The sequence below is a fragment of the Macrosteles quadrilineatus genome, unplaced genomic scaffold, assembly GCF_028750875.1.
Source record: "Macrosteles quadrilineatus isolate MER2022 unplaced genomic scaffold, UCM_ALF_1.0 Scaffold_8__2_contigs__length_117827958, whole genome shotgun sequence".
Taxonomy (NCBI): domain Eukaryota; kingdom Metazoa; phylum Arthropoda; class Insecta; order Hemiptera; family Cicadellidae; genus Macrosteles; species Macrosteles quadrilineatus.
The window spans coordinates 60,811,107-60,832,269 of NW_026542601.1; the positions used below are offsets into that span (position 1 = coordinate 60,811,107).

General features: G+C 31.0%; 2 protein-coding genes across 3 annotated transcripts in view; one reads left to right on the forward strand and one right to left on the reverse strand.

The window, feature by feature from the left end:
• Positions 1-17,474, forward strand: part of LOC129000772 (WD repeat domain phosphoinositide-interacting protein 3-like) — a 33,301-nt gene extending 15,827 nt beyond the window's left edge. The window contains exon 8 of one of the 2 annotated variants that reach the window (XM_054427767.1): positions 17,348-17,474. In XM_054427767.1, coding sequence (XP_054283742.1) covers positions 17,348-17,388 — 41 coding nt within the window. In that variant the 3' untranslated portion in view covers positions 17,389-17,474. Of the gene's footprint in view, positions 1-285; positions 4,644-17,347 lie in introns of those variants that run through there. The other variant, XM_054427766.1, reaches the window with a different exon arrangement.
• On the reverse strand, positions 5,218-19,316 carry LOC129000777 (uncharacterized). The gene is made up of 6 exons (XM_054427771.1): positions 19,170-19,316; positions 17,345-17,444; positions 16,025-16,238; positions 15,204-15,289; positions 13,366-13,485; positions 5,218-12,564 (listed from the first exon to the last, which is right to left on the reverse strand). The coding sequence occupies exons 2-6, from the start codon at positions 17,420-17,422 to the stop codon at positions 12,412-12,414; spliced, it is 651 nt and encodes a 216-aa protein (XP_054283746.1). The 5' UTR covers positions 17,423-17,444; positions 19,170-19,316; the 3' UTR covers positions 5,218-12,411.
• Between the last annotated feature and the right edge of the window lie 1,847 nt (positions 19,317-21,163).

Here is a 21,163-nt window from a genome sequence, read left to right on the forward strand (position 1 = left end):
AAAAATCTTAGGTTAAATGTACCATGTAATTTACACCTTATACAATCAATATTCAATGTATTTCAAAATAAAAACGCTAGTTTATTATTGTATTACAAAACATAACATAATGTGGATGTTAATTCTAATAGATCATTAATATTCTTTATTCTTATAATAAATCTCACAAGGATTCTAAAAGTTACAATTATTATGTCAAAGTGAAACTACTGTGAGTGTTATTTCTTGCAACATTGTTATTTCTCCCTTAAGATTTTGTTTACATTTTTTCATATATTTTTATAGTCGTCTGTGCAGACGGAAACTACTTCAAGTTCCTCTTCAACAACAAAGGGGAATGTTTCAAGGAAAAATCCTGCAATTTCCTAGAAATGACTGACTAACGTTAGTAACGTTGATTGCTGATTGCACCCTTTGTAAATGTTCCCACCTGTGAAGCATGTCACATTTTCCTAAAATTGTCTTATTGAGAAAAGACGATTTGAAAAACAATTTTTCTTTGAATCAAGTTTGGTATTTAAAAGTCTTTGTCGCTTGATATCCTGAAAACGATTAATTCTTTCAACATTTTGTCAAAGACCTATACTTTGAAAAAAATTACAGAAGTAATTGATGTTATTACATCAAAATTATGTTACTTTAGAACCTCAATACACAATATAGAACGTTTGTATATTGTACTGAATTTGAAATTACATACATTACATTAATTACTGTAAGTTACCTAATATCATATTATTGTGAAGTAGGTAATCACTTGCAACGCTGAACCGCTCTACCACATTATTGGCATGTGGTGACAAATCGGGAGACGAAACACAAAACATACATACGCGCACCTGCCACCTGCTCTTAAAAGATGTTATCGCTCCTATTCTGCAATTATTGAATTATTAGTATTATTATTTTTGTATTCTGTTATTGTTGATTTGTTGTTTTTAGGACCTTTTGCTGTCTAAAATTCACCAATAATAACTCTAATAGCCCAATTTAAATAGTCTCCATGTTCCAGCATTTTCCTAAATTCGGCCAACCTGCCGCCTGTTTAAGCCTGATATTAAGGTTCTACTGTAATAAATTTTGTACAACAGTTACTTTAAAAAATATTCATATCTCAATTTGAATTTATAATTTTCTTGAAAGAGAATGTTTTCTGCTACACTTCATTGAGCAGGCTAAAGTTGTTTGCGGGCATAGCAATAGCAATGTAATACAGACATACTTGTTTAGGCGAATGTTTAAAATAATTTTTCTTCACTTGTGTGAACGACAAAAAACGTACATTTCACAAACTTTTTTACTATCGCATGAATATAACTTTTTACTTTTCATTAGGCTACACATTGAAACGTTGTGTTATGAATGAAGCATAAAAGTAGTCAACATTCAAATTGTTTTAAGGGAGAAAATTCAGGATGCGAAGCTGAAAAAGACTTAAAAAAGACTTAACTTGTAAAATTTGTCTTAAAGTTATTAGATATTTTTAAAATTTTACTTTGTCAAGCAAATGTAGGTCAAAATTTTATGAAACATTAAAAAAAGTTAAATTTCTTTTATTGTAATGTAAATATTTAAAATTAAAATGATGTATAAAGACTGAAAATAAGGTACATTTTCCTTGATTTATTGTCCTGCTTCAGAGGGATCTGTTTGTGTCTTAATCTAAGTCATTAAATTAAGTTTCTATTTCTTGAAAATAATAAGATAATTTAAGTTAATCAAATTTGTATTTAGGCCTTTAAAAATAATACGACTATTTTTATCACGGTCTAAACATTATTGTAGGATTAATTAGGTATTGGCAAAAATGATAGTGTGACTTTGGTTTTGGTTTGGTTGCTGTAAAATCATGTCCAGTTATAATGCCGTAATATAAAAGAATCAAGTTTTTTTAAGCACAAATCAGTAAAGTCTGATATACATATCAATATAAATAGATCAAAATGAATTTCTGCAATATGTTCAAAATAGTAAGAATAGTTGGATTTATTCAATGGCAATTCCAAGTGCAGTTACTTTCATCACCTTTTAAGTCCTCATCAACGATAACATTGGCAATCATAAGTATGCCACTTATTGTAAAACTATTCTATGTTCCGTGAGGTGAGGGTTTATGACTTTATAACTGATCCAAAAAAATGTGATTTATATAAAGTAACCTCTGATATGAGTGTCATTTCTGTTATTTAATATGAATCAAAGCTATGTTTGTATTGTAGTTTTATCATTCAAAAATAATAATAACTTATTTATGTTTTCCTTTATGTGTAAACATATGAGACGGTACAACCTATTTTATTGGGTAATAATTGAAATATTTAACATAAATTAAGAAAATAGACCTAAGTGAAATTCAAGCCAATGCAGAGCAATGCAATGTTGTAAAAAGTATTTGTTAAGTTTTGTTATTCTATCAGTTTGATGTTTTACTCAAATTAAATTAGTGTTTATTAGGTTCTATGGTGTTATGTGACACATTTTATATAATTTTCTTTTGAAATTAGTGAATATGTATGAGTAAAATAATACAATTACTGCAATGAACTGGATGTATATATTCCAACCTAAACACTTCAGTGAAACATACTTACATACTTGAGGCTAGTTCAAATATTTGTTCTTTGGTTATCAGCGATTGCAACAAAAATATAATTATTTGAGATTTTACACAACTTTGTAATCTCATCACTAAACTTCAGTGGAAGTATAAGAAACATAAACTTGTTACAGTATGTTTACCACTGCAATGTTATATTTTTTTGTAATAGCAGGGCAATTAATAGCCATGACAATAATCAACTCTATTGATAAGCTTAAAGACATTTAAATAAAATTATACTGAATATTCCTACATCAATCGTTTATTGATCATTGGATCTAATCTGTCATAGAATCTCTATGTTGTTAGTCAACTTGAACTAATACTAATATATTTCAACTTTATAAAATGTGTAATCCACTCCTGGTACAATAAAATCCCTTTTAAGTACACCCTGTTCAATTGAAACTCAGATTAACTGAAATCATCACAAAAATTTCAAATCAATTGGTAAATGAGCCAGGCAACGGGAACTGTCGGGAGAGAGTACAGTAGTTTGTCAGGATTGGCCAATGGAATGTAATGGAGCAGACAATGACATGGATCTCATACTGTGATATAGATAAAGTTCAGAAAACAACTCTCGATTATTTTAACAAATAGATTTTTGTATACACTAACACTTACAGTTGTGGAATTTAAGACAACATCACAAAAAGCATAAGATAAAAATTACTGTTGTGTCTTTGAATAGACAAAGCCTTTGTATTCCTACGTTTGAATAACCGACAAAATATGTTCAATCACAGTATAATGTATAATCACAGCCATCTTTTTCAATGCTATTGACATGTCATATTGTTGCTAAAGTTCTTCAAATATAAATCAAAATAATATTATTATGCACTGGCAGAATAATTTCTAAAATGATGTAAAAGTGAAATATTGAAATCTTATCATTGTAATAACATTTAGTAATGACATAAATGAAAAGATACTTTTATTTTATACGTCGTTCATTCAAATAACTAATAACAAGAGAAAGACTTAAAAACCTAGATATTGAGCTGATTTTGAGATTCGGTAATTTGATTATCCATACAAAACTGCTGAACTCACTAAGAATAACTTTTTTACCAATTCTACTTAATATCGTGATGATTTATTTATATTTATTCACCTGAAATATTATCAACACTCACAATTTTATGACACCGTTGCTTATTAATAATATGCATGTATTCTCCTCTCAGTTAAATAAGTTAATAAAATCAAATTTTTGTCCAGATTTGTTATAGAATTCTTAAATTATGTGTAAATAATTTTTACTATAAATGTGATAAAACAACTACATCAGTTGACTAAATTATCTTTCAATGACAAAAGTTATGGTGCTATGAAATATTATACATGTTCTCTGTACTGTATTGTATGGTAAAAATTATTTCAAGAATTTTTTGTTTGATAAAATTGTGATTATATTTTATTTTTCTATTTTATACGTTTTTAATATAAGTTTGTTTGTATGATAACTATTTGCATTACATTTCTACTGTTCATATAAGTACATGAGCCTACTTGCAGTAAAATGGAAAGTAATTTTTGATCCAACTTAAAAGTCAAACAGTTATATAAGAAAGCAGTCTTTAAATTAACATATTCCATTTTGCTAAACTGTTAAAATATAAACTATCGTATATGGCTCATTGTCTTAATATTCTATGTCAATTTTAATTGAGTGTACAAAAAAAGTTTTTCTTGAACATTTGTTAATAATCAGCGTTCTCTTTACTATATTATACTTATTTTATTGACGAATGGCAGCTAAGAACTAGTTTTCTTTTACTCAATATTGAAATCTCTGAAAGATTTTGTGCCCGTCCCAAAACACACACTCATGTAGGCTCGTGAGTTGTACAGCTATTTGTAATTATTTTTATTTTATGCATTGTAAATTTGTTCTGTTGTTATTTGAGTGAAAACTGTGTACAAAGTAAAATATAATATTCCACTTTTGAAGCAGGGTGTCATCTTAGAAAAGTAGAATTATCAATGTTATTGGGTTATTTAATTTTTATTGTTGAAATACATTGTTTAGAAACAACACATTGTTTTCATTCGGAACCCCTTGTCTAAATTAATACATTTTTATTTTAGATAGTTGCTACTGGTATTATTTTAAAACCATTAGAAAATATTTCAATCAAAAATATAGACTCCACTTTGCATTAACTTTCATACAAAATCCAGAAATGGAAACTAAATCTACGCAATTATGTAGTTTTAAAACTATAGAACCTTTTTCCTTTCCCAATTGAAATCTATGCATTTAAATTTATGAAGATTACAATGTGTAGAAAATAATTTAGTAACAGACTGAACTTTTATCAGTTATACAGCCAGTTAGGACTCTAAATGCAGAGGCTAAAACCTATGTGACAACTTATGCACATAATTTCTTTATTTTGCATATACTGCAATGCTGCTTTTATAATTGTAACAATAACCAATAATATTTGATTAGATTATCCTAAATTTGGCCAGAAAATTTAATGCCACTTGATAACAAGCCACCAAGTTATTCATAGCGTGTCGTACATATTTTCTTGAGAGTCATGGTCTATCAAAGTTCACTTGCTAAATTGTATAGGGATCTCTGGAGTAAAATAATACTCAAATTGTCTCATAATACGTTTCATTTTGTTTATTTATATATATTTTTGTAAGTACATGTGCTTCAAGCTGTTGAATAAGTAGCTCTTCCTCGTAAAATATATTGATCCTCTCCAAAAAAATACAACCTTCTTCACAACACATTTCCTAAAAATACATCGGTATATCACATCTTAAGGTGAAAACACCGTAAGTTTTATCTGTTAAATAAAATAACTTGTACTATAACATTTGCTGTTTACCAAATCAACACATTTTTTTTAATCCTACGATTTAGCATGTAGTTCTAGGACAGTTTTTTTTTGTAGTGTAGGAAGCTCTAATCAATTATGTTATACATTTTTTTTTAATAAACAAATTAATACCATACCACCCTCCTCAGCAAAGGCATAAGTAAACTTTAAAACTTAAATGACAGACAGTTTTAAATTTATTAACTACAAATAGAGGTCGGGTTTTGTAAATTATTGAGATTGACTTAAATAAAATAATATAAGGTTACGTACCTTTTGTCCTTCAGTCTTTAAATATAGTCTTAAGTATGCACTTAAGGATGACTAGCTTCAGGTCAAGGACCCATTTTCAATTTGGATTTTTTAATGGGGGACACGGTGGAACTCAATACATGGAACTTTAGGCAACCTGTGTTGCTTTGCCCCACGTTTAAATGTTGCCAACCTACTGTTATTAAATGTTTTTGTGTATAACTGTGAACTTTATGAGTCGACGTGTATTTATGTATTGACAAAGACTTCTGTCGGATTCATAGACCAACTAGTTTGATGTGGATTTTAAAAAGGGTCTGTGACCCAAAAACTAGTCATTCTTAGACTATATTTAAGGACTAAAGACGGACAACAGGTATTTAACCTATTATATTATTCGTACAATCAGTCTTAAAACAACTGATTCACAACACTGTTCAAAATAAATTCATTGTAAGATGGATGTTTCTTATCTTGATTGGGTAAAAAAGTCATTTTCAAGACAATTTACTCAAGTTTTACTTCAATGTTGATGTTCTCTCTCCCTTATTTGTTTCATCCAGGGTTTTATTTTGTATTTTTTGTTATTTGTATTCCCATCTAAATAGCATGAGATTTTTTTTTTACTTTGAGCATGTGTATACTATGCCAACCGAGAAGGGTTTTAAATTCTTAATTTGTTTACAACAAATAAGAAAATAGGGCCGTGAAAGATTACAAATTGTTTTAGCTTGCTGTCAAAATTAACAATCTCGTAATTTGTCTGCACTCCTAAAATCATCACAACATACTTTCAACTTAACAAAAACCATCACTTAACATCATGCCTTAGATATGTATAGAGTAAATCAGTGGCATAAAATATATCTTTTGTTACATAGAGTAAAAAATAAACTATTCACATATACAAGACACACTTTATAGAATAACAAAATGCTAGATAGATAAGGCTAACTCAACTCACTCATTGGTAAATTAGGGGATAGTTTGGTTCTGGCAGCCATCTTCATTGAACATTTTGTTCTTAGTTTGGTCTGTTATATCATTCCTCCTAATCTTTGCTGCATGAAGCCATCTTAAACTTTATTCCTGATGGAGTCATCCAATGGGTAGTAAACGGCTAATAGATGATTTTGATGCTTAAATTAATGTTATTTTATATTTAGATAAAAAAAATTATCTTATCTTTGGTTCTACTACTTCTTATTTATTTGTTATTTTAAATTTGCTGTAACATCAAGCTAAAAACACAAAATTATAGCAAAAAATTTTACAAACTCTAGTGCTGCGTATCAGCAATGCAGAATTGCATGGTGTATCAATAAATTAGTTTTTCATTGTGTTTGTTTACAATTAAAAAGAGGAAAAGTATAAACCGTTGATCAATTCAACTACTGTATACTAACGCTAGTTTATGGATACATAATTATTTATTCTTTTTAAGAGCAGCCTTCAAAAACTATAATGATTTTATTTCAGCCCCCGTTTTTCCTCTGATACCATTCTTCTCTAGAATGCAATTATTAACAAATAATTGTCTTGTTGTTTAAAATTCAACAGTTTAAAATCTGGATTTGCATTTTAATATTACAAGAACTGCTGGCATTTTCGTTTTGAAAATTTATATATACCAGTATAAATTAAGCTTCTGGGGTTTTAGTAACCACTTTGATCCAAAAGGGTCAAGAACCTCATGGAAAGGTGTGCAGGTAGCCAATCTCTTGTTAGAATAGACAGCTATGTTAAATTAATTTGGAAATATTAAAAAGTTAACTTTTTAAAACTTAAGATGGCTCCTGTAATATTAAAAGTAACCTAAAAGTATCAAAATATTTGTTTTTAGGAGGGATTGAATGCTGAACAATCTTTGATTGTTTGTTGGTTTTGATGTATTTAAATATTATCCTTAGATAGTACATTGTTAACAATACAAAGATTTGTAAAATTTGAAAAGTATGAATTTTTAATGTATTGTTCGGCCGCTTAGAAAGCGACCTCCTCCAGCATTGGTTTAGCATTAGCGCGCAGGTCGTTTTTTAAGTGGCCAAACTATAGTAGGGCCTATATACTTATCTCGGTTAACAACCCTTCCATACAAATACTAGTCAAATTCTCAATATTTTCCCCTCAGGGATGTATACACTCGAAACTTATTGTCATTAATTTAGATTATGTATCCCTCAAGGGGTCACAAAACACATAAAATGTCAAGGTGCCGTGTATATATTTAGTAAAATTTATAGATAATGCAATTGCCTAAGCAACTAACATTACAAGTTAGTTGTATTATAACCCCTACTTTTATTTAAAATATTTTAATATTTAAATAGGCCTATAAATTTTATCAGTAACATCGTTAAGTGAAGAGTTTACAAGCATTATGCAACAAGTTAAATTTATCCCATGATAACTTTTATTTATTGTGTTCAATTCTTGTTTAGCATCACAAAATACTATCCATATTTTACAAAACATCATAATAATTGACTCAATGGATACTATTTTTCACTGCTCAAAAACATCTGTGTATTCCTGAAATCATTAAGACAAAGATGCCACCTGAGAGGAAAAAGACAGAGATGATTTTACGCACAACCGTTAGTGCCTTTGTAGAAGCTTAACTGTCAAAGGTACATCATAATATCAACAATATATCACACCGTATTGTATAGGCCTGCATCTATACAACGCAAAACAATCACCCCTGAATTTTTCTCCACCAGTGCTTAAAAAAAGCATAAAACCACAATGACAAATGATTGTGCATTTAGACACGTGATTGTTCTTAGAGTAATTCTATTTCTAAAACTATTTATTTTAAAATATTCAATGTCTGATAGTTTACTACTTTTCCGTGCGGTTAGGCACTATGTGCGTTCGGTCTACCTATGTGACAACTATGTTGCGAATCGGATTGAGTGAAACATTTCAATTGTGTTTAAGAAGTTGATATTTCCTAATTAAGTGTTGCAAACCTGCTCTGTGTTTCATAATGCCGTTTTAAACAGTATTCTTATGATACAAGTTGTGTCACGTGTTTTTTCACCTCATAAAGCCAGATTTCCCTGGGCGTGGGAGCAGAAAAGTGATTACAATGGCGATTCTCTCCGCATCTAGGAAAACAGAACTATCACATTTTCAAGACAAGAAGAGAGTGGACTTGACGTTCCGCGCTCCACTTCCCAGTTTAAGGCTGATCAGAATAGATCAAAATGTTATCCTGTACTCTTAGTTATCAAAATACTCCTATCATCAACTAGTTCATTAGATCTCGTATTGCCATCTTCCACCCAAACTCTGATATCAACCAACACTAAAACATTTCGCTCAACACGACTCATATCTGTAAGTACTTTGTATGCTGTATTTTAGTTTCTTCCAAATTCTTCTACTGCTGGCTTTATTTTTGCAAATTGAATGAATCTTTCTATACTCTAATTCTAATGTTATATCTAATTTCTGTTTACTATTCTAAGATGAATCGATAATTTAAGCCACAGACTTCATTTGACACAAACATTTTACTGTAATTTACAATGTTTTGTAAGTAAAATGGAAACCTGTGATATAAAATGTCCTGTTAAAAATTTAGTTTTCTAGGTTGTGTTTTTAAATTCCGGCTTATGTTTGAATGGTAAATATATTCAAACTATTTCCTTTTAAATTTTTAAATACCTACTTTTTTGGTACTTTTTTAGTTGCTGTACAAAAAAAAAAATTTCTCAGCAATTTGTTGTGTCAAAGTCATGTGCTTTCATTAAACTAATTATTTCTTGCTTGGAATTGCTTGAAGTCTTTCACCATAAAAATCACAGAGTGTTTAGGCTAATTTTTACTATGAAAAACTAACCTTTTAATGTTGCATTATAAATACAGTGATAAAAGCTTGTTTAGCATTTAGGGTGTAGAGGATGTATGAGTAAGATAACAGGAATCATTATGTCCATAGTAACAAATTGTTGTGATTTAAAGAGTTTTTTTTTTTTATGCTATTGTAATAATAATTTACTGATTGACCTTTTTATAAGCACCATCTTTCATTTTTAGTTTTGCAGTAAATTTATTTAAATTTCAGTATCTATAAAAAATTAAAGACTTAAACAACATGGATTGAGTAAAGATATTTTATGAGTAAAAATAAATATTGTCAATGACAATGTAATCTTCCTGATTCAAAAAATTAATATTGACTTTGTTTTACCTTTGACTGCAAGTCTGCTACAGAAAAGTATTCAAAATCGATGGTTTTAGTGAATCATCAACAGCAAATAAATAGACTTTTACAACTTGCCCCTCCCCTCCCCTATTAAGGACTACATGGCCATAAACAATAAAAGTTTATATTAATTACCAAGGAAGACTGATAATTGTACACTTTGATCTTAATTATTATTATTACAGTAGACCCCCTCTTAAGCGACCTCGCAAGATTACCCCCCCTCACCCGTAAAATATTACAGTTTGTTTTAACCGACCTTGTTTTGAGAGTACGGTTTAACCACTGTTTTCTAGGAATCTCAGAATTTCCGCTCCCACGCTTGGTAATGGGAACAATACACTAAACTCGACAGGATGTTGCTAAGAATTTGTTATTTTGTATTTATGGTAAATAATCATCTTGTCTCTTAACGAAATGGTTGCTCATATCTTTAATTTCGACAATAAGTTCCTTACTGTATTACCATATATTTTGAAAACATCACTTTATATTACTAAAGGTATTAATTTTTATTGATTCTTGCCTAGGACTATGATTTATTCCACTGAAAGTACTTGTCTTTACCATGTGTAGGGTTTATTTGTGTCTTTTATCGTCAATCCTTAAGAAGAAAAGGAGGTTAGCGTAGTTTATTTTGTAAATAATACACGCACAACTTCAGAATAATGATAATATAATTCCAAATATTAGCATTTAATTTTTTTTAAGTTTTTAGGGATTGCCAGTTTTAACCGACCTTTTGAGTTACACGACTTAGGTCCCGGTCCCGCTAGGGATTGTTAAGAGGTGGTCTACTGTAATAAGTTTAGTTTAGTTTATCACAGGTTTAATCAATTAAAAATGTGCTTGAAGCACTAATATCCCAAAACATTAGTTATTTTTAAATAAATCAATAACTTAAACTTAATTAAACCTACATGTTTAGATCACTATATATTTTTAACTTAATTAAAGTAACAGATTTCTTTAAACAACATGATTTTTTCCACATTGAAACAGTTTACATATATGTTTATTACACCATTTATTACAATCTTAATCTTGGTTTAATATCCTCCATTTTCACTCTACTTTTAAATAATGTCAAATAATTCATCAATGGTTTGATAAAGTACAGGACAAACAAAATTTCAAATTTTTTAAAAATATTAATATTCATCATACATTAAAATAATTACTTCAATATGATTATGTACTCTTAATTATTTACTGGTGTCATTTATTAATGGGACTGTTTTAGCGAGGTTTCATTTAGAAATGTTCATGCTTTATGTACTTAATTTATTTTGATTTTGACAAACAACAAGAGTAGACTACGTGAAGGATGATTTGATACTGTATTGCCAAATTACTCTAGAATTATGTAGGAGTTACAAAAAACTGCTAGATTTGTGGCAGGTCTACTCCAGTAAAAGTGATATGTTTATGAATATGATTCATTATGAAATATTATTGCTTAAAACGTATTGCATATTAAAAGTGAACCATGAAAAATCAGTGGTTCTTATCAAGAAATCCAAATTTCACTTTAAGGTACCACCACCAAATTAGCTAAAGGTCCTGTATATAATTGTTGAAAAAAATAACAAATACAATTACTGTTGCATAATACCATTAAGATTTGATTATAGCACTTTTGTAGTAAAAATGTGTAATTTTATGTATAAGTTATAATATGATGATATGATGAGGTTGGAATAACCAAAGTCACTCCAAAATAACTCCATACAAGAGGATTTACCTAATTTTAGCAATTTTCCCCATTGGGAAGTAGCTATTACCGTAGGTGGCCATGGTAAGACCTAGGCCCGGGACCAATATACTTTTTTCATTTTGATGTCCCCAGAGGCTAAAAACACCATTCGTTCAAATTTATATATATATATATATATATATTTAAAAACATTAGTACCCTTTAAACTAATTTTAATTATCAACGACTTCTTTCTACACTAAGGTCATAGTCATGTTGACATTTTTTAACAAAAATACAGAATATTGTAAAATGTAGTTTGCTTGTTTATGGATATTTTTTGATCAAACTTGGCAAATTTATTTACTGTATACTAAGCTATTTATATTTGACTAAAAAACACACTTTATTAGTTTTCCTTGTAGCAGCAAACCTAGGTACTTGTTAAAACTAATGTTATTTAAATAGATTTAATTGAAAATCAATTCCGACAAATGGAAATTCGCTTAGTCGGCAGGTTTGCTGCGGCGGTTTTTTTTTTATAGATGTAGAGTGAAAATAGGAATGACAGTATTTTACAGTAATCAGCAAGCAAATATGGAGGTCGGGTATTTAGGAAAAGTATTATATCATTATTTAGACTGACCAGTTAACTCATTAAAAGGGGACTTTCAGGACAATCGTTCAGCCGTTAGAGAAACTTAAAGGTTGAAGTAAGATGCTCAGAAAGATCTTTAGGGGTATAGGGGCCTGGGGTGTTTTGGTAATATTCATAAGGAGTTAGATAAATGTACAGAGGAAGTTAGACACTGTCAGGGAAGTGAAGGTAGCCCAGTTTGAGGGTGTGATGAGATGTACTGCAAGTGACTCTATCAAACTCGCAGAGCTCTCTGTAGTGGGAATAGACAACCAGCCACAGGTAGAATCCCAGCGCAAGATGTAGACTGCCCACTACCTGCAAAAATTACAGGGTTACCAACTTTCAAAACTTATCATCAAAAGTCAACAGATACCCTGTGCGGTACCGGTACCTGAGAATTAAAAAAGAAACTTGAAGCAACAATAAAGCTGTTTTCTTTAAAAAAACATAAAAAGTTTAGGATGGCGATACTTGGCATGGGTGGCATAGTCTTTACTTTACTTTTACATTTCATTGAAATGGCGACCATACGGTACGGTATTTTAAGCCAAGTATGAATGGAGATGAGTGTAGATTGAGTGGCGCAATCTTGTAGATTTGTTAGCCGACACATATTCCTTAGACTGTTAATTAATCCTTGGGCTGTTAATTAATAGCGCATACAGCTAACGGCAACTAAGGGACCTACAGTTTATAATGGAATCCTAACGACATTTTTGCCTTGGTATTAACGAATTGGTCTAATTATCAGGATAGTACTGCGGATAGTCGTAGTACTTCACTAGTGCAGAGGGGAATCTACACCAGGGAGTATCACATCCACAGTGCATGCCAATAAATATCCACAATCTGTGACCTCCTAGTAGCTGGATTACAGGACTACGCCACTGTACCAGTCAACTATAATATAACTTCAACTCGGAATTATGGTCAGTTCACCAAATTTAGGCCGTTTAAGGAAGGTTTCCTGGGTTCCCTCGCCACTTCTTTTAGCTTATATCAGCTATCGGCTGTTGTATCAAATAACACACCTCTTTTAGGGTGAGGTTAAGGGGATGGCTTGCTTCCCGTCAAACCCTCTAAATTTAGTGAGCGGAGGAGTAGTACTGTACTTACCAGTATGATGAAGGCCCTCGTACCATGAGCCAAGAACATGGAGACCAGCATAGCTGTGCAGCAGAATACAAGGCCCAGCAGAACTACGCTGATCCATGGAACCAGTAGTTGTCTGACGTGCTGTGGGAATAAGGATAGCTGGATAACTACCGGTACCATACATAATTGCATGTGAAGGGGTCATTTCTCCGCTTGCTAGACGAAGAGTGTAAGTATTCAATATGATAAGTCTATGTACTTACTCCCCTTCGTCTTGCAAGCAACAATTTATAACTCTTGCTCAGTCAAATGTTAACTTTAAACTCTTAAAGATATAGTATAACCAACATTGCATTTACAGTAACATTTACACATTTTTTTAGATTTTACAACAAAACAATGTGAAAAAACATAAATTGGTCAAGTACACAAATGTTTTAAATCTTTGACTATTGATACAACTTCAGTATACAATAGTCAATGGTTAAATGAAACATTTTGTACCTATTTTTTTAAATTTCCGGGGTCATCCTCCAGACCCCCCTTATAAAAAAGTTAGCTGGATGTCCATGTGTGCTGTAAATATTATGCCTTATTATCCTTGACATTTATTTACTACTAGCAGTTACCTGGCGCGCGTTGCTGCGCTAACAAAATACATGTATGTGTGAAAAGCATGTTTTTTCTACATTTAAGCCGACGATAGTCAGGGATTGCCCTAGTGCCTTATAATGGTGATTGCGAAAGCAAGACACTAAGGAAATTGTAGTTGCTTAAATTCAGAGGGTAATTCGGATGGTAGGTTCTACCTTTGAACTTTCGCCCCACTACTCTGGTATTAAATTTTATAACAACCTGCCTGATTGCATTAAGTCTGCATCTTCCCTCAGGTCATTTAAAAAAAAGTTAATCTAAGTTTTTATGTAACAAGTGTTGCTATAAGCTCAATGACTTTTTCCGATGAGTGTTGTACGGCTTATTTATTTATATTATTTTTATGTTGGTTTTCTTAGGAATTGACACTATTCATGTATATTTTGTACATAATGAATAAAGGATGTTTTGATTTGATTTGATTTGATTTGATTTGATGAAATCATCAGTATTCTTGGGATTAAGACTATTCCTCCCTTAAACCTACCACTGATAATTTTTGCTTTAATCAATTTTGACGTCATTTTTTAATCGTTAGTCTGGTAACGTTGCACAGCTTTGGTGGATTTAAGTTTTGCATTATTATTGGAGTTCTTTCTTTTAATTACAGTAATGTGGTGGGTTTAATGACAAATTGAGAGGCATTTGAAAACCCGAGATAGCACACACGATTATTATTCAGTTAATAATTTATGTTAGATTGTGTGGGTATAAAACGAAAGATAAAAATATGAAGGCATTGTCATCCCTTTTATTGTTCATAATACTTTGATAAAGGTTTTGATGTTTTTAATATTTAACATTGGAGAATTTAAACGTTGTTGAGTGCACAGGTGTGCTGCGATTGGGGTTAAATACATTTGGACTTATTCAAAAGTAAAATAGTTTTCTGTGCTGCACTCTGCTTTTAAATTATATTTATTTGTAAACATTGTAGATCAAAACGTCTGACATTGGCCCACTGGCCCTCAACTAAAAAACCCTCTGAGGGAGCCCTTTTAACAGATCTGCACCAAACTACACTCGAACCATCCTTGAAAGATGCTTAATAATGCCTGAAAGTTTCATTACAATCTGTCGAGCGGTTTCGGAGTCCATAACGTATATACACATATATATACATACATACATAGTTCCTCTTTTATAGATATAGATAGTGTACACAGAATTAAATTTATTTGGCAACAAAAAAATAGTGTATTTACCATTATAGCTCCATAGAGCAATAAAATGCAGGAGAACAAGAGAACTGTAGTCATGGCTACTCCAGTGTAGAGAGTGATGATAACCACTGCAACAAATAACATATAAAAATACATAAAATTTTAACAGCTCTGCTGTGTATAACCTGTTTTGAAGCACACTATCGGCTTGATAGCACAGGGAAAGTTGTGATTGTTCTGTTTTGATTGCAATTAATATTTTCTTTTTATTTCAGAGGAATGTAGGCCTATATGTGGCTGTAATAATTTTCTACTTTATAGCATAAAACTCATTGTCATTTTGTTATATTTGTCTTTAAAGTTGTTTGTATGTACAATTAATCATAACATTTTTATTATCAATTCCAGGAAATATTGTATGGAGATTAATAGTATTTACATTATATAATACAGTACATTAATTAAGCATAGCCAATTTCCTTGTGAACGAATTTGTATTTTAATCCGGGACAAATCTAATATTTCCCTCTGTTAAAACTTCTTTTTTGATACACGATTTTAAAACTGCTTCGTATTTCTTTCTATTAATAACAACATTATGTTTATGTTATAAAACAAACTAAAACAATCTTTTAGGACAAAGTATCTTACACATTTTGTTTTAAGTACCAAATTTTAAAACTTGTTTACATATTGAGGAGGCCTTCTTTAAACTACACCCAGCAAAGTTAAGAACATTGAAAAATGTTTAAAAGCTTGAGAAAACTTTTTTAACCATAAAAGCAGCACAATTGTATTAAAGGTAAGTAAAGTATAATTTTTTTTCACATTATCACTCATAAACATTATGTTGGGAGACATACCAATCGCAAGATGTTGCGCTTTATGGAGCCGTATGTCATTTTGGTTGAATGAGTTGATCATTACTTCCGAGCCAAATAATCCACTGTCCTCTGATGAGAGGACAATTCCCTCTCGCTGAGCCGAGTCTTCTATGTCAGCTTCTAGCATTGTAGCCATTTCCTGTGCATGAGCGCTACCCAGCAGCAGCAGGAACAGTCCAATGGCAGAGAGCAGCTGTGGAATTAATATTGAAGCTTGAAGTTATAAAACGTCCATCAAAAACTTTAAAAACTATCATTTGAGTCCAAATTAGTGTAGTTTTTCTACCGCAAGAAAAACACTATCGCTTTAAACAAAACATCATTTTACTTTGTTAAACCTATAAAAGTTAGTTTTACTATAAATTAGGTGCCTAAACATAAAGAAATCGTACTTTAAAATAAATGTGTCCTGATTGTTCAAACCCCAACAATTTCACTGTTGCTGAGTCCAAGCCCGCGGTTTGCATGTGACATGCTATGGGCCGAGAGATATTTTCCCTCATTGTTCCAGAGGAGTTTTTCTCTTGCACTCTCAAACAAACATAAAACCTCTTCCGCCCCTAAAGGATTGGATGTTAGATGATATATATATACAATTCCATTTATCATTTTAATTTAATTTCTTAAATCATTGCCAGTACAGTAAAGGGTAAATTATTGGTTGACTGTCACTTTGCCAAAACATTCATCAAGAATTGTAATTGTAAATTTCAAATTCCCAAGTGCAAGGCATCAAGTGAAAAGCAAATCTAGATTGTTGTCTTTTCATTCGTAAACATATAAATAATGATTTTTTGTTGGCATTCAAAATAAAACGAGTTTTGTTGTTTGGTCATATAATCCATCCCCAGGGTAGGATCTGTGGTATTATAGTGGTGCATGAAGGCGTTCACAGTATACCTTTTCCAAGAATCCTACATTTTAGCAAATTTGCCTATAGGGAAGTAGCTATAAAAGCCACCTACAATATTATCATTATATGTGTCACATTATGTTTTTGTATTAACGCATAAAACCTAGACTTAGGACTGATATATTTATATGTATGTGTGTGTGTGTGCTTGTGAGCGTGTTATCTTGAGTACCTAATTTTGGTCTGATTTTGATCAAATTTGGCTTGATGGTGTAGGGTGGGATAAACTTGATGATTTCTCTAACCAGCAAGATTGGGTGATGGGAACAAGGTGTTATGGTTTTTTCAAAAATAGTTTTTTTTTTTTAATTTGTACTATAGTTGGTCTTTAATAGTACAGTAGTCAGTATTAAAATAAATAAAGAGTACAAATTTGAAATTCCTACCAGCTGGACAACAGCAATCAGCATTGTGCCTTGTCGAAGACTGAAGATGAAGAAGCACCTCTGAATGGGCAAAGGCATTGTGACTCATAGACAGCTAAATCTGGAGAAAAATATCCAACACTTTGTAATTGAAAAATTTATTAAACCCCTTTGACAAATTTATAATATGTTTTCTGCTACAACATTAGCCAAATCAAATTTCTAGATCTGGTGTTTACAGTTTCAATTGTATTAAGAGTATGTTTTATCTATGGTAATATACTGTACCATACTTAAAATAATTTTCACTGTCCTTTCTTTCAGATGTAGATGTACATGATTATTAGTAACTAGCAGTCAAACCTGTGCTTCGCAACGGGAAGAAAATGCTAAAGAGAATAATTATTTTCCTTAGATTTTTTGTATGTGGATAAACTTTTAGTGATCCACTAAAAGTATTAACGGGCTACTCAGTTTTCAAAACATTATTTTTGGGGAAATAAACCATACAAACACAATAAATTTTTGTAAACAAATAGGAAAAAAGAAAGTCAATAAGTTAATGAATTATGCACTTAATAAATAAAACGTCTTATTCCCACAGTATCAAAACTGATTTATTAAATTAAAAATATAAACATAACTCTGTAAAAATCCTACTTTGACAGTTCTCATTTTGTATCACAGCTTTTTGTTGCTGATTTTGGTTCAAATTAGCTGTTGTCATAAATTTAACAATAATAGTGCTGCACCCTGTTGGTAAAACTTATAACTTTTTTTGAACCTCACATAATCAAATTGTTTAGTTGAAATAGCTGTTAAGATTCTTTAATTCCATTTAAATATGAGTACTCATAAGGTTAACATGGGAAATTCCAGAGCCACTGGGGCGGAGCCGTTAGGACGGATCTGCATCAAACTTCACACAAACCATCCTTGAATAAAGCTTAATAAAGCCTGAAAGTTGCATTACATACCCTATGGACTCCGAAACCGCTCGACAGATTGTAATGCAACTTTCAGGCTTTCAACATACATACTTCCTCTTTTATAGATATAGATTTTGTGTAGATATACCTACTCAAATAAAGAGTTCATACAGTAAAAAACACAAAATGAAATCTTTAATCGAAGAAATTATCTAAATTCTTGTACCTGAGCACTATCCCAACAATTTAAAAATATTTATTACTTTTCATTTTTAATACCTACTATTTTAAATTAATTGTATATACACACACTTAAAATACATGTATTCATAAACATAATTATGTAATAAACTCTAGAGTTGTCAGTTTTGCAATGTGTGTAACTTTAAAGTGTTTAGAAAATATATTAAGCAATTTCCAATTATATATATTTTTGTTTTCCTTCAGATTAAAAAATAGTGTTTGAGTTTATCAGGAGTGGGCCATCTGCTTGTACCATGCTAACACATTATTTTTAGTACAGTACATTCATTGCTGAAATAATAGGCATTTATTTTGGAAAAAGTTTTGTTTTGAAATGGTACTACACAAGGTTATTGCTTGAATAACTTATTAAATCTATGGTCATGGGTTAGACAAGTACCTAGCTTTTATTGCACTTTAAAATTACAAAAAAAACCTTTCGTTAATAATTCTAACTCAATCAAATAATGTTTTATCAAGTATCATGAGGTAAAAAATTAAGGTAACTTTAAATATAAAATTCAACAACAAATGAAGTAGGAATATTTCCTTACAAGTTTCAGTTTGTTTGAATAAGCAACCAATTTACATTTTATTGACAAGCCAGGCTGCTTCAATAATTTTGAATGGGCAGGTCCTGGCAGTGGTATGAATGAAATTCGTAATATACTCACCAAAATATCACAGAAAATACACAAGTATAGGTTAAAATATTGAAAATGTAGCGAAACTAATCTTATTTATAGGAAAATATCAGTAGAAAATACATCAAGTATGCTATATTTTCAAACTGTGTGTGCTTGTTACATTTGCTTTGGGGTTTTACAACGTCACTAGCCAAGCAATCAATACATTGTATACCAGCAGAAACATTGTATCTGTAGCGCTGCTCTCTTTCAAAATAAACACGTTCCAAATGGACCGTACTTAGTTGCGTTGTATATAATTAGACAAAATACTAAATGGATTTGTGTTTAAATCATAGTATCAATTAATATTTTTGTAGTCAATACTAAATGGAATATAGATAGCTTCGTGATAAAATTCAAGCGGTAATCCCTGACCATTGTGAGTGCAATGGGTTTAAGATAATTTTCTATCAATTAATTTTGTTTTGCTTCAAACTATCTATGTTTTTTCTTAAATGGCTTTATTATTTATATGGTGCGAAATTTGATGCAAAATTTTATGTGTTTATTATAAATGATAAAAACACTAATTTTATATTATTTGTTACTATTCGTTTTTTTTTTTTCAGAAAGCCCTTTATTTATGAACGATGAACGAATGTTTTAGTTAATTAACATTATAAATCAAAATCACTGGGACGGTGGCGTCGTCGCTCGTCGTACGGCTGTCTATAACTCCAGGCCGCGACCTTGAAGTGGCAACGTCTCAAGTAGGGTTGTAACAGCTGTTCCGCTTGGAAGCAGCTAATGGTATTTGTGTATTTACGAAAGTTTGGTTACTGGACTATGAAAATATTTACTTCGATTCAAATGTACAGATATAGATTTTCGATTCATATTGTATTGGTTTCCAATTCTGCATATATTTTATTTTCAATATTTTAATAAATTTATGTTCATAAATTTAAATCAATAAATGCGAATTAATGAGCTGATGTCACCTGTCTGACATGTTATCTTATATGGGACGTCTGACAAACAACCCTACTTGCGAAGTTGCCAATTCTTACCAGGCCGCGGCCTTATACTTATACTTTTCTATGAAATGGAGTTAAAGGTGGCCGTGCCTGTAATCCAGCTACCTACTTACTTTTTTTTTTATTTTTTATAGGAGGTCACGAATCGTGGATATTTATAGGCAAGCAATGTGGATGCGATGCTCCCTGGTGCGGGTTAACGTCCGCCCTAGTGAGTACCACGACTATCCGCAGTACTATCCTGATAATTAGAGCAATTCGTTGATACAAGGGAAAAAGTGGCTTGGATTCCACTATAAACTGTAGGTCCCTTAGTTACCATTAATTTTCTATTAATAATTAACTGCTGTGTCTAAGGAACGTGTCTATTGAAGAGTTCCTGGAACAACCTGTGATAAGCCTGTAACTTCAAGCCTACATCTAATTCTGTTAATTATTTCTATATAGTCTATTTTTGTTTTCTTCAATTTTGTTAATTATTATTATTCATTTGTTAATTGTTTATTCTATTGTGATTGTTAATCCTGTACGGTATTTGAAAGGAATTTGTGATTATTTAGACAATGAACATTGGCATTTTATGTTCTGCTCCACTGACAATGTCAATGCATATATAAATGTCCATGATAATAAATGATTGATTTATGATTTTTTATGATGATTTGATTTGTCGGCCTTAGTCACTAACAAGACTACAAGATCGCGCCACTTGTCACTTGTCCCACACTCATCCTTCACTCATATTTGGGTTAAATACGCACATAGTGGCGACCCTATCTTAAAATTGATAAAAAATTATTTATAATTTAAAAGTGTAATGTGTAAAGTGTACTGGTATGATATTGTAAGACTAAATATAATTGTATTTCTTGAGCCAAAGGTTTTAGAAACTTCTTGTTTGGGGTCACATTTTCATTGATACTGTAAATAATATTATTTTGGTAAGGGTTAAATCAAATACTCTTTATTATAGTGCTTGTATTTTAACATAGTTAATTGTGT